The 14,324-nt window shown below is 36.0% G+C and overlaps 1 protein-coding gene across 1 annotated transcript in view; it reads right to left on the bottom strand.

The window, feature by feature from the left end:
• The window catches only part of NSF (N-ethylmaleimide sensitive factor, vesicle fusing ATPase), a 142,469-nt gene that overhangs the window by 36,330 nt on the left and 91,815 nt on the right, over positions 1–14,324 (bottom strand). Inside the window, exons 13-15 of the mRNA XM_070561754.1 lie at positions 10,178–10,273; positions 6,570–6,726; positions 3,134–3,267 (exon numbers count right to left, since the gene is read on the bottom strand). Coding sequence (XP_070417855.1) covers positions 3,134–3,267; positions 6,570–6,726; positions 10,178–10,273 — 387 coding nt within the window. The remainder of the gene's footprint in view (positions 1–3,133; positions 3,268–6,569; positions 6,727–10,177; positions 10,274–14,324) is intronic.

The raw sequence follows: 14,324 nt of genomic DNA, 5'->3' as shown, positions 1-14,324 counted from the left end.
AGAAACGTATGTACAATAATAATGATAAGTAAAAATAGCCATTACACAATATTTATTGAGCATATATTATATCCCAAGGCACTGTGTGATACTTTATATAAATTTTTATTTCATTTAATTCTCATAACAACCCTATGAGACTGCTATTAATATTATCTTCATTTTATAGATGAGAAAACAGAGGATTATAGGTTAAGTGACTGATCTGTGTGGTGGAGCTGGGATTCAAGTTCAGATCTATTTGAAACCTAAGCCTAAATTCTCCACCAGTAAAATATGATGCTACTCTAAGAAAAATCTAAAAAGAAAATGAGGGCAGTAATTCCCCTAGTTTGGGGGTTCTACAGAATATTATTTATAATTGTGAAGAAACCTGGAAACAACCTAAATGTTCAACAAGAAGAAAACGTTTAAATGGATATTATATAGCTATTAATTTAACATAACATTGAGATAAATTTTAATGACGCTGAAAAAAGTTCATAATATATTAAATGAAAAAAGCAGGTTTAAAACAGTATGTCGAATGTGATCCCCAACGCATAATGTGTGTGTATGTGTGTCTGAGTAGAGAAAAAAATCGAAGGACAAATATGAACTCCTTATTTTCTTCTATGTTCTTTTCTGTAGTTTCTAAATTATTTTTGTAATTAGGAAAAGCTACACTTTGGGGTGGATGGTGGGTGAGAAGCCTTTAAAAGGAAAGAAATGTCCTCTCCAGGACGATAAAAAATTATAAATTATTTATACTCTGAAAAAAAAAAAAGAAAATATCTTCTTCCCATCCTCATAGTAAAAATGAAGGGCAGAGAACAGTGGTGGGAGGTAGATGAGAACTGCTGAAGAATGGCATTTATATTCCACTTCCAAAAGCAACCTGGAAGACTTCGCACCTTTAGACTGGTTTGAACCCTCAGGCTTTTGTCAACCTATCATTAGGCAACAATGTGAAAAATATTTGCAGGGAAAGATTTTGCAATATTTCTAATATATTTCTAAGACAACTATGCTTCATTCTTTGTTCTGTACTTTAGTTACAGGGAATAATATTTTTTCCCCAAGGAAAACCAAAAAGTCTAATATGAATTTATTACATTGTTGAAGCAGAAAGAATTTTTGTAACTTTAAGGGTGCATGGATGATCCAGACAGTGAATCACGAATCGAAACAATTTTGAATAAGTTTGTACAGACATTTATTTTTATATTCCTTAGGGTTCTACTCATCTAAACTCTACCTTGAAAGGCTTCAACAATTTAAAGATTAAATCATAAGTTATTAAGCCATTAATTTAACCATTTAAGCCTCTAAAATCAGCACATATTACCTTCCCCCCTCAAGTCAATTTGCAAGAGATTAAAATAATAAAAATGATAATATCTCACACTTACAAAGCAGCTTTGATCTGCAGGAGACTAAACTAGTTTTTAAAACTTTATAGAAAAACTAGGACCATCCACCCACATCTCCGAGTACATCTGAGGTAGAAGCTGGCAGCTGGCGAAAAGCAGTGGAGTAATTTGCCATCTGCACAGAAGACTACTACTTTTGAACAAGTACAAGGAATAGATGGAGTTAGAAAAATGCAAACAGAACTGGCTGTTTAATTAAAAGGTAAGTTCAATGGCCACAGATGCCAAGGGCTATTATTTAAATTTTCACCGGAGGAAGTGGCTTTAAGGATTCCCTTTAGAGGGCAAAAACCAAAGAATAGCAACCCCTACCTACTTTAGGGAAGTCACTGGTCCTAGAGATTCTGTCCAGATTTTCCTGGGAAGGACAGATACTACTGGTTTCACCTCAGACACAGAATGCACTGACTATGCTTTTTAAGTTCTTTTTGTGTCTCCTTCTCTTTCATACTCAATTTCAAAGATCCTTACACAGAATATTTATCGTGACGTCTCAGTGTGTAGGGCTGGAATCCTGCTCCACGCTCTGCGTCCTCCATCCATTTCAAGCACCCCACACAATTTTCTGCCACCTGCATAAGCAAGAGACTAACTTCTCAAAGATATTTTTTTAGAGTCTGCTTCTTTTTAAATATATTTTTCCTTTCAGTCTCTTCCCCAAAGAAAAACTGAAGTAATTCTATGCTACATCTTCAAAGTGAGGGCCCAGCTGGAAGGTAAAAGAGCACCTGAGCTGTCTTCACTAGGGAGCTCTCCAAATTCTCAAGATTCTCTCCCTGATTCTGATTTTCCCACATCTCTTTAACTCATAGTCACTTCTTATCTATAAAAGATCAAGCATGAAAAAAAGCATTGAAATAAAAGAAATTCTTCAATTAGATATACAAAATAATTTCTTCACTGTTTGGGAGTATAGAAAATTAGAGTATCAATGGCAATACTGCCTACTAAGTGAGCTGAACGGCCACTGGGATCAGGAGTCTTCATCATTGACTCTTGTTGTCGTTTAAAAAGCAGCCACCTACTATCCTAGATGCCTTACATGGCACTTGCTTCAACCTAAAGAGATGGACCAGATGATCTTGGAGTCCTGTCAGCTCTAGGAATCTATTCTACGTTGCTCTTTCAGCGATGGTTCAAAGCAGCCATATTGAGAAGGTGACAGATGGCACTTGGAGAAAGGAAGGAGGATGAGGACTGCACTAAGTCACCATTATCTAATACACCACATTCCTTTTGTAGGAGTTTTGGGGGATATCTTTCCAATGATATGCCTCTGTTCTTTCCCAAACTATACAGTCAACTTAACTGACCCCAAACAGTTTGACTCTGTACATTGATGAAAGAACTTAAAAAAAAAAAAAAATCCTAAATGAATTTGCTCCACTCTACTCAAACACTCTTAACTAAGACCCTTCTTTTAATCAAGTTGATACAAACTTAAGAAATGAAAACTAATTCTAATATGTACTAAACAAAGCATAATTTAGAAGATAAAGATAGTCTGATAAAAATGTATTACAAAGTCAAATATATCTGAAACAGTCACTGTTTCTCCCCAAATTGTGCGGATAATTTAGTTCCACTTGAGAAGAACATAGTTGCTATGGCTTGTGTGTGTGTTTATATATATACACATACAAAGATAGATAGATATGTACATGTGTACACACACACATCTAAGAGAGAGAAAATTAAAATGAAAGTAAAAATCTTGATACCTTCTTCATGGCCTGACACTTGGCTGTCTCAGAAAAGCCAATCATCTTATCAGGAGAACAGATCTTGATGAAGGGGAAGTTGGATTCCTCTGCAATCTTCGCAGCTAAAGCCGTCTTCCCACTGTGAGGAGGGCCTGCATAAAGACATGAGCAAGTCAGGGGAAAAAAGCCAACCTAAGCAAAGGGGAATAAAACAAGTTTAAACTTTCATCCACAATGTACTGAGGTTTCAACTAGTTGCTCATTAACATTTCCTGACACAATTTCATGCAGACGTGTTTTCTCTTATTTATTAGCAACTAAACTTAATGAACTGATTAGCATTTCTCAAAAGTATGATGAAATACATTCCTTCTTTCTTTCTCACACAGCCTTAATCTTTCAAACTTCTGGCTAAATATATAAAATGCAAGGGTTTTGCTTCTTAAAGAAAGAGAATGCATTCAAATGCATATCAGTACTTATATTATTAATTCCATCAAATCGTTTGTCTAACAAAAAAAATACAATCTTCTTAGATGATTTTGGGGGCAGGGAAAAACTGCCTTATAGAAGCAAGTGTGGCTTAAAAAGCTAGAATTCCTGGGGCTGGCCCGGTGGCGCAGTGGTTAAGTTCGCATGTTCTGCTTCTCGGCGGCCCGGGGTTCGCTGGTTTGGATCCCGGGTGCAGACATGGCACCGCTTGGCAAAAGCCATGCTGTGGTAGGTGTCCCACGTATAAAGTAGAGGAAGATGGCCATGGATGTTAGCTCAGGGCCAGTCTTCCTCAGCAAAAAGAGGAGGATTGGCAGCAGATGTTAGCTCAGGGCTGATCATCCTCAGCAAAAAGAGGAAGACTGGCAGCAGATGTTAGCTCAGGGCTGATCTTCCTCAAAAAATAAATAAATAAATAAAGCTAGAATTCTAAAGACTCAAGCCTTCTCACAAAGGCAACCAAATCTAAAAACTTGTCTGTATTTAGACATCTCCTCCTTTTTTACTTCTGTGTAATGGAAGATGTGACCTCTTCCATCCATAAACCAACCAATTCTTCCTTCCCATCTTCTCAGGAACCTGACATTATTGATTGTACCCCTCCCCTATATGTTCCATCTCTTCCTCTTTCTTGAAGGCTTTCTTACAGCATTTAACCATACTCTAGTCTACCTGACAGGTTAATAAACAAAACAAAAAAAACTCCTGGATTTCACACCCCTCAACACTACTCTTTCCTCTCCCTTCAAAATGGAACTTCCCTAAATAATATGCTGGCTGCCTTCACTCTTTCCATCCGTCTTCAAACAAACCCCATGGCTTCCATTCCCATTTGATGGAACAGGCTCCTCACAGGGTCACCAATGACCTCCATGTCACCAAATCCAACACACACTGTATCTGTTGGCCTCTTAGGGATATCTGATACAACTGGTAGCCTTCCTCTTCCTTTAAATACTTTTCTTTTCTTGGCTTCTGAGGTAGCACATTCTCTTTTCTCCTTCTTACCTCTCTGGTTACTGTTGCTCAGTCTCCTTCATCAACTCTTCCTGCTCTACTTCGTCCTTAAATGTTAACACACCTCAGAGATCAGCTCTAGGCCTCCTTTTCTTCTCAACCTACCACCTTTTTGTAAGTGACTCCTCCACTCCCAGGAATTCAGCAACAGTCTATATACTGACAACTCATAAATGGCTATTGCCAGCCAGACCTCTCTTCTGAGCAACAGACCCACATGACCAATGGGCTACTCAACATTTCCATCCAATTATCCTATAGGAACCCTGAACTCAACATGTCCAAAAGTGATCTCATGATCTTGCTTCCCGAAATCTGCTTAACCACTAGTATTCCCAATCTTAGTTAGTAGAAACCTGGGGATCATGTTTGATACCTCTTCCCATACTCAATCTAGTTACTTAATATTTCTAAGCTTCAGCTTCCCCATCTACAAAACAGGGATAACAGCAGCATCTACCCTCACTGGATTGAAGTGGGTTTTAAATGAGATAATATGTGTAGAGTGTTAGTAGAGTGACTGGCAAAAGTAAGAGTTCAAAGAATGTTAGCTTAATTATGTTTAGTAATTAATAATAATTTTAAAGTCTCTTTTACTCTACCTCCTAAACATTTCTCAAAATGGTCTACTTATTTTCATCTCCACTCCCACTATGTTACTTCAAATCAAAATTAGCTCTCACCAAGACTAATGCAACTGCTTCTAACCATTGGTCTCTCCCGTATCTTTTTTGCCTCTTCAGTCCCATCTCTATCACAAAGCAGTCATGATGTTTTGAAAATACAAATCTGATCACGTCACTTCACTGCTTAAAACCCTACAAATGGCTTCCCATTGCTCCTCAGACAGAGTCTAAATCCTTAACATGGTCTACAAGGCTTTGCATGAACTGACTCTTGTCCACTTCTTCAGTCTCAGGTCTAGCCAATCTCCCTTTCTGTTTCAATATCCTTCCTGCCCAGGGCTTTTTCACATGTTGGTCCGTCTTTCCCAGTTACTTTGCCTGGACAGCTTCTCCTCATCCTTTGGGTCTTGGCTTAATGTGTTTCTCTCAGGGAGCCCTCATCCCCAGACCTTTGGAAGGGGTGGGATTCCCTTGTCATGTGGACCCACTGTACTCTTCTGTTGTTGTACTAATCATAATTGTAAATAATAATTTGTGAATAGAATGTTCTTCCCTTTTAGTTTATTTGGTAAAATCCTAACTGATCCTTCAAAGTCTCAATTAAACACCTCCTCCAGCTTTCCTTGATCACCCCCAGATTTGCATTCACACACACCTCCACACACATACACCATAGTTAGGAATTTGTTTACATATCTTTTTTCAAAACCAGATTGAACTCTGTGAATGTCTTTGTATTCTCAGCAACTAGTTCAATGCCTAAAACATAGTAAGTACTCAGTGAATATTTATTTAATGGAATCGAGTACTATGTATGTGGTATCATTCAGTCTACTAAGTAACACAGAAATTTAGATAACAATCCTATAAGAAAACTAGTTGCTGTTAGTTATCAGTAACATTTTACCCCAGGAAAATTTTAATTTGTGCACAATATTGGTGTGTAAACTGGATTACTATTTTCAGATCATGAACAGGTTTAGAACAGAAAATAATTCATGTTTTTGGAATGTGCTAAATGGCTTTATAAAAGTGCTGCTTTTTTTTTTAAAGATTTTATTTTTTCCTTTTTCTCCCCAAAGCCCCCCAGTACATAGTTGTATATTCTTCGCTGTGGGTCCTTCTAGTTGTGGCATGTGGGACGCTGCCTCAGCGTGGTTTGACGAGCAGTGTCATGTCCGCACCCAGGATTCGAACCAACGAAACACTGGGCCGCCTGCAGCGGAGCGCACGAACTTAACCACTCAGCCACGGAGCCAGGCCCCAAAAGTGCTGCTTTTTAAAAAAACTTTTAATGCCATCTTGTCATTCTTTCTCACCTTCCAAAAGGACGCTAACCAATGGAGTACGGTCACTGTTTTTAGTCTGCTGAACCAGCAGCTCCCCATCGTCTAGAACTCGAGTAACTGGATCACCCCATTTGATGATACCATTCATAATGTAACTTGCATAATCCTCTTGGTTTGTGCCAAATGCCTATGGAGGAAAAGGATAGTTTAAAGCATTTCGAGCATTACTTTTAAAAACTAAAATATTTAAAGATATAAAAGATGAGTAATAATTCCTACAGGCTAAAAGTGTAATATCCCATATTAATGTAAAAAGCCTGACAAGCCAAAAATAAAAGCTGTTTTACAATTTCTCATTTAACTTTTTACCCACTGGGGGTGGGGGCTGCTTTGGGTGACTTAATGGAATAAAGCAATAGATTCTAGGCTCAGATTCTACTAAAGGCCAAGCCCTTGTAATCCCTGAGAAAGGGTAGGTTCCAATGTGCTTGTTTCTGTAAACAGTAAGCAGGTTGTGGTCCTCTGTTAAGCACAAAGAGAAAAAGAGATTACGGATTTAGAAATTAGAAACAGTTGGCTCAGCAGACAAAGATACTGTTCTAACACTGACTGTACGTGTCATGGATTAAAATGGGAATATGAAATGGTAATGAGGAAATCTTGGTATGGTATCTTGAAATGGTAATGAGGAGGTCTACATCAGCTTGGTGGTAGGTTTGAAATGGCACCAAAAACATTAAGTAAATAAGTGGCACCAAGGTGAGCATATATGTGTAAATACAAGATTTAGAATGAGGTAGAAATGAGCAGCTGTAATAAAAGATTTAAGGGTTAGAAAAAGGAAATAAAAGCAATTATTATATATAATAATTTTATTTGTGCTCACTATATATTGGAGCTTAAATCACATCCCTCTTAATTTTCAACTTCTAATCTTAAATTGTAACTCCCAACAAACCAGCTGCTAAAAGTAGTCAGTAACGTTAGTACTTAGTTACTTAACTGAATTGTATTTTCATAAGGTTTACAGGAGAATAAATGAGTAGGAAAATACAACCCAATGTAACATAGCAGTCACATATCTTGAGAATTTCAAACTTTTAAAAATTATCACATCCCTCAAAAAGTCAATTTTTCATTACGTGACATATAGAATAACTGTAACAGTTCTCTAGAAGCTGCACCTCACAGAAAGTCATTCTTTGTAATACTTTCTCTAAACAGTATACAGTGGTCTCACTACTCTATTACTTTGCCACCAAATCATTTTTCAGACCACTCTCTGGTCCTTCCATACATTAGTCCTTTGATTCTTGAGTACAGAGGAAAGTCCTATTCCCTGGTCTGGATATGGTAAATTCAGTGGTCCTGTAAAAAGTTATAAAGGAGGAGCCTAATAAATACTGGTTGAATGGCTGTTGTAGGAAATATGTAGATTGGCTGGCTTTTGTCTTTAATTATTTCAGGTATACACTCTAAGCCTCACAGCAGCAGCTTTAAGATGCCTGAACCAGGAAACAGTGACCCTACCAGGCTACACAATATGTATGAATCTTCCCTATTTATCCTGTCATTTCATTTTTAGACCCTTGGAATAAATAAAATAAGTTATTACTTACTTAAGTTATTTTAGTTTCCCCTTCCTCGAAGCCAAATTATTATTTATTTACTTGATTTAATTTTTTTGAGGTAACATGGATTTATAATATTATATAAATTTCAGGCGTACACCACTGTATTTCGACTTCTGTGTAAACTATATTGTGTTCACCAGCAAAAGTCTAGTTTCCATCTGTCACCATATGTAGCCCTGTACCCCTTTCACCCTCCCTCTACCCCTTTCCTCTCTGGTAACCACCAATCTGTCTCTGTATCTATGTGTTTATTTGTTGTTGTTATTTATCTTCTACATATGAATGAAATTACATGGCATTTGTCTTTCTCTGACTTATTTTGCTGAGCATAATACCCTCAAGGTCTATCCATATTGTCTCAAATTATTTGTCATTAGAAAATCTTGGAATAGATCAGTTAGACTGGGCTCTAATATTTTGGTAACTCTTACAAATGACAACAGCAAAAGATTAAACCATTTCCATTTGAAAGTAACTATTCTATATTTCAAAGTCACAATAGTCATAAAGCAGGGCTAAAACAAATCGATTTTTGTCTTTAAAGGAGATACTGGCAACAAATAATTATTGTCAAGAATATATATAGAACTTATACATATCAAATAAAAATAAAGAATAAACAATACAACAGAAAAACAGGCAAGAGACATGAACAGCATTTCAGAGGACACTCATATGGCCATTAAGCATATGGAAAAAAGCTTAACTTCATAAGTAATCAGTGAAATGCAAATCCAGACCAAAATGAGATCCCATTTTACATCCAACTTAAGGGGAAAAATTAAGTCTAACAATAAGTGTCAGTTCTAGAGGACGCAGAGTAACAGGATCTCTTTTACATTTGGGGACAGTGTTTATTGATTCAACACTGGGAAAGCAGTTTGAAATTCTTCAGTCTGAAGCTGGACATTCATATACCCAACAACTCAGCAATTTTATTCCTAAATATATATCTAAGAGAAACTCGTTCAAGAATGTTTATAGCAGCATTTATTTGTAATAACAAAAAACTGGTAACATTCCAAATGCCCAATGATAGGAAAATAGATAAATTGTGGTAGTCACACAATGGAATGCTACTAAGCAATGAAAATGAAAGATGTACAGCTACAGGAAATCATTTGGATGACTCGGTAATAAAATATGTAATAAAATAGCAAGTCCCAGAAAATTACATACACCATATCTTATTCTAGACACCATGTGGACTAATGACAACAGTGTGTCAAGAACTGAAGATTAAGATTAATCCAATTCTGTACACCCGAGGTCCATTTAGGAAAGAAAAACAAACATACACAGCTCTTTAAGAGGCCTTTCTACAATTTGTTTTTGTACTGATATAGGACTCCAAACAATGGTTACTCAAACATTAGTGGTTGTTTTTATAGGAAAATGGGTTAATGAATGTAAACTGTATTCTAAAGTTCCAACTATGACTGTTGAGGTTTGAGTACATTTTAAGAAAACTGACATCTTTTTCTTAAAGGCCACCTAGGATTGTGAAGAGTCTTAGAAATTATAGCAGTTAGAAGAACTAGAGGTATTGAGAAAGAAAAAGGCATGCTGTAGAAGTGGTTGAGGAAAGAAAGAGAGAAATGAGAGTTAACTTTAAATATCATAATAACTAACATATGGAGGATGGATGAATTAGAATGAATTTAGGTTTCCATAGCTTCAGACTGTATAAGAACTAATGAGAAAACTAATTCGAGTTCAATATAAAGAACTAATAATTAGAAAGTCTCAAAATTGAATGGTCTGCCTTATAAGATGGTGACTTTCCTATCATGAGAAATATTTCAGTAAGTATTGGTTAGTTACTGCCATCAGAGTTACTGTACAGATGTTTCTTATATTGGACACTTCCAATACTGAGATTTTCTGATTTTTTAAAACTACATATGATATAACCTTCCATAATACTAGGTAAGATGGCACTTATTTTTCTCCTGAATTATTATTGGTTTTTTGGCTTATACATCACTCAATATTCATACTCACTGGTTTGATATCATTCTCCAAAGAAGCAAGGAAGTCTCCTCTTGTCACCTGCAGGCTCTCTGCTTTCTCCATGTCCACTTCCACTTTAGTACTGGCCTAATTAGAAATGAAAACAAAATGTAAGGACTTCCAAGATTTAAGCATATCTTCAGCCGAGGAAATAACACCTGAAGACTTAAAAAGCATAATTTTGCAGACAAAAAACATCTCTCCCAAATTCACAAACATATATTCTCTTTGCCTGAACGACTGCACTTCTATGAACTTATCCCATAAATATATTCACAAATGTACGCAAAGTTACATGTACCAGGATATTGGAATAGCAAAAGACTGGAAGCAAATTAAATGTCCAGCAAGAGAGTACCACTTAAGTAAATTATGACACATCTGTACCAAAGAACATTGGACGGCCATTTTTTCAAAATGAGGCAAAAGGAGGAGAAAATACATGCAGACGGTCTCTTAAGAACAGTGGTTCTCATCCTTGGCTGCACATCAGAATATCCTCTCGAGCCTTTAGAGCTTATTTAGGTGCCCAGCCCCACTCCCTTCAGGATTTTGATATAACAAGTCCAGCAGAGGGTCCGGACACTTATATTTTTATAAAACGCTGCAGGTAATTCTGATGCTCCATCAGGTTCGAGGACCATTACTCTAGGAGAATAAGGATCTAAAACTTTCACTTGTATTCATACTTTGTACTTGAGAATCGATGTGCCAGCTGCAAATATTCTGCTACTGCACCTGGCGCTAACACTCAGAACAGACATCTGGAGAAGCATCAAGGCTTTTATCAGCACTTGGAGCTGCCTGGACCTGATGAGTGATTGAAACACCAACACATTTTTTAATGCGAGTGGGCTCTCTCCCAATACCATAAGGCAAGTGAGTCTAATTTTTAAAATGGTACTTTAGTTTCCTAAAAAGTAGCTTAAAAAAATCTGACTACAAAACAAAAGTATGTTAAGCAATATCAACCTTCCATCGATTATTATAAAACATGAGTCATGTTCCTTTAGGAACAGACTGCTGAGACAAACAAAATAGACTTTTTTTTAAAAGTCAGCCTTATGGGATAAAAATAACTGTGTCAGGAAACTGGATCAAGATGGCAAACAGAACACATTTATTTATCTTCCTTCCTGTCCCAAATTTCAAGAAATGACAGAAAGTGAGAGAGAAAAGTTAAAAAGCATGGAAGATATATCCAGAAGTTTTAACACTGATCTAAGAGGAGTCTCAGAAGGAGAAAAGAGAAAGAATGATAAAGAAAAAACAATAAGACAGAAGAAAAAAATTTTTCCACTGCTAAAGAAAGGTATGTCTTTGCAGTTTAAAGTGTTCAATGAATGCCAATGAGGCTAAATGAAAAGAAACCCACATCTGTCTAGACACACTGTTGTAAACTTTCTGAGCACCAAAGATAAAGAGAAAGTCCAAGAATATTTTTGAGAGACAAAAACAGGTTACCCTGCAAAGGAACCAGAGGAAATCTGGCATGGTACCTCTCATGATAACACTAGAAACTAGAAGACAGACGTAACCATGTCTTCAAAAATACATCTGGCTATTTCTACCCTAGAAAATGATTCTCATATGTACACAGGGAGCACAGGCGAGCATTTTCCTAACAGTATTATGCACTGTTCTAGGCGCTAGAGACATACCTGCAAGTAAAACAAAGTTCCTGCCCTTATGGATCTCACATTTTAAATTATGTTGCAATATTCTAGAATACTATGCATTTGTCCAAAATAGTGAAGACTTAAATATACTAATATGGAAAACTATCCAAGACAAATTGTCAAGGGAAAAATATAAATTGCAGTACAATTCCATTGATGTTTTTGTTTTTTAAAGCACATATGTATATGAATGAAAATGTGAAGGAAACAGACTATAAAGGTATATCCCAACTGCTGGTGACCTCTGGAGAGGGAAAGGCAAAGGGTGTCAGCAAAGGTCTTTCCCACTTTTCCCAATATACTTTAGAATCCTTGAGTCTTCTACAAAGAGAATGTGTTCATGTATGATTTCTATATTTTTAAAAAGAAAGTTAACAAGTAACATTTAAATAGACAAAATATTCTACCTACATAAAGAGACAATTAGCATTTAAATTCTTAATAGGGTTTTCATTGGCACATATTAGCCATTCAATAAATATTAATCACATGTATTTGACATTTCTAAGTAAAAAAAAAAAAAAAAAGGAAATGGTGTTACAGGAAACACACAAACTCCACGAAAGAATTATGATGCTCTGTTCTTAATATATAAATTTCTACAGTGCTTTGCAGTTTATAAAGTATGTTTATATATATTAGCTCCTTTTATCATACCCATTATCAATCACTTTATCTGTATAAAAGCCTGGAAGTTTTTTTAAATTAAGAATAAGGGTAATTTAATTAAGGGTAGATATACGATTTAGTTTTCCAGGTAATCTTATATAAAGATTTTAAAGTCTGATTAAAACTTTTTGACACATCTAAAAGGTGTAAACTCTCAGGTGAAAGTGAAGTGAGCTCTGACAGAATCATACTAAAACCCCAATGAAGCTACCTGCCTCACCTCTCTATACAGCCCTAAGCTTTTACTATAACTTTTTTTGTATTTTGATTTCCTCTTATAGTGAAACTGAAATCAAATGATAAAAACATATAGCAATATGAAGGGAAAATCTTGTCTATATTTCAGTGTTTGCCAAAAAATATGACAGATTTCAGGACTGAAGCTGGTGTGAAACTTGTCTTTTTACTATCAGGAAAGGACTCATTCAATGAATTAAAAGTGAATTATGATGGGGGCTGGCCCTGTGGCCGAGTGGTTAAGTTCGCGCGCTCCGCTGCAGGTGGCCCAGTGTTTCGTTGGTTCGAATCCTGGGCGCGGACATGGCACTGCTCGTCAGACCACACTGAGGCAGCGTCCCACATGCCACAACTAGAAGGGCCCACAACGAAGAGTGTGCAACTATGTACTGGGGGGCTTTGGGGAGAAAAAGGAAAAAAATAAGATCTTTAAAAAAAAAAAAGTGAATTATGATGGCTGGGGGAGAGTTATTTTACAATAAATTGATTTTAGGCACTCCAGGAATTTTAGAAATTACCTAATTATAAACAATCAATATTACAATTGTAAATTATTCCTGTCTATTCATTAAAATATGTTTTCTAAGGACTTCTCTTAACTTTTTACTATTTTATCAAAATCATAAAATCTTAAAAAATCTACACTTCTCAATTTTTGCTCATTCAGAAACCTTTTCTCATTTGTCTGAATTAGTGCAATTTTTTTTTTCATTTTATTTATAATGGCTAATCAATATAGAAGAGGCAACATCTTTCACCTTATACCTGCAGAAACTAATAAACTTGTATTTCAACACCAGCAAATATCAAGTGGTCACCCTTAAATTTCATAACCTTTTAAATCTGACCTTTCAAAGTTCTTATCATTCCTCTTAAATTAAGGGTAGAATGACTTTAATCAATCAAAATTCTATACAAATAAGAAATAATTTTATTGAAATTCTGCAAACATAAATCAGAGCTTTGATTCAGCTGTCAAGTATTTGTGTGTGGGTCCTCAATTTATTTCCTTATAATAGGTTAGAGTAGAAGAAATTTGGGTTATGAATCTTCTCTACCTGAAGCAGAAATTCCTTTCAAGATAAAAACAACCAAATGTCACATGAATTTTAGTTGACCACAAACATGGGCTCAAGTACAAATGACATGAACATCAGGTGTTTATGACTGGATTTTTCCACTTGTCTCAGAAAACCTGAAAAAACAGTTTCACAGGGAAGACTAGTTTAGTCCACTGGACTCTGTTTAAGCCTACGTCTTTTAAAAAGGAAGCAAAATAACACTAATAGTGGCTTTTTATAATACAAAGAAAGAGCATCATAACAAACAGTTGAATGTTGGGTATGTTATAAGTTCCTTAAAAATTTTAAATCTTAAGTTTCAAATTACATACTTATTCATCAATCTCTACTACTAAAACTATGAACATCTACAGCAATGGGAACTCTAAAACTGTATGCCTTTTGTTCACCGGATGAGGAGTCTTGCTGGGAAAAGAGTGTTTAAAGACCTCCTGACAGGGGCTGGCCCGGTGGCTGAGTGGTTAAGTTCGC

This window comes from Equus przewalskii, chromosome 10 (assembly GCF_037783145.1).
Source record: "Equus przewalskii isolate Varuska chromosome 10, EquPr2, whole genome shotgun sequence".
Taxonomy (NCBI): Eukaryota; Metazoa; Chordata; class Mammalia; order Perissodactyla; family Equidae; genus Equus; species Equus przewalskii.
Note: the sequence above shows the minus strand (reverse complement) of the source record. Positions and strands in the feature narration are given on the sequence as shown.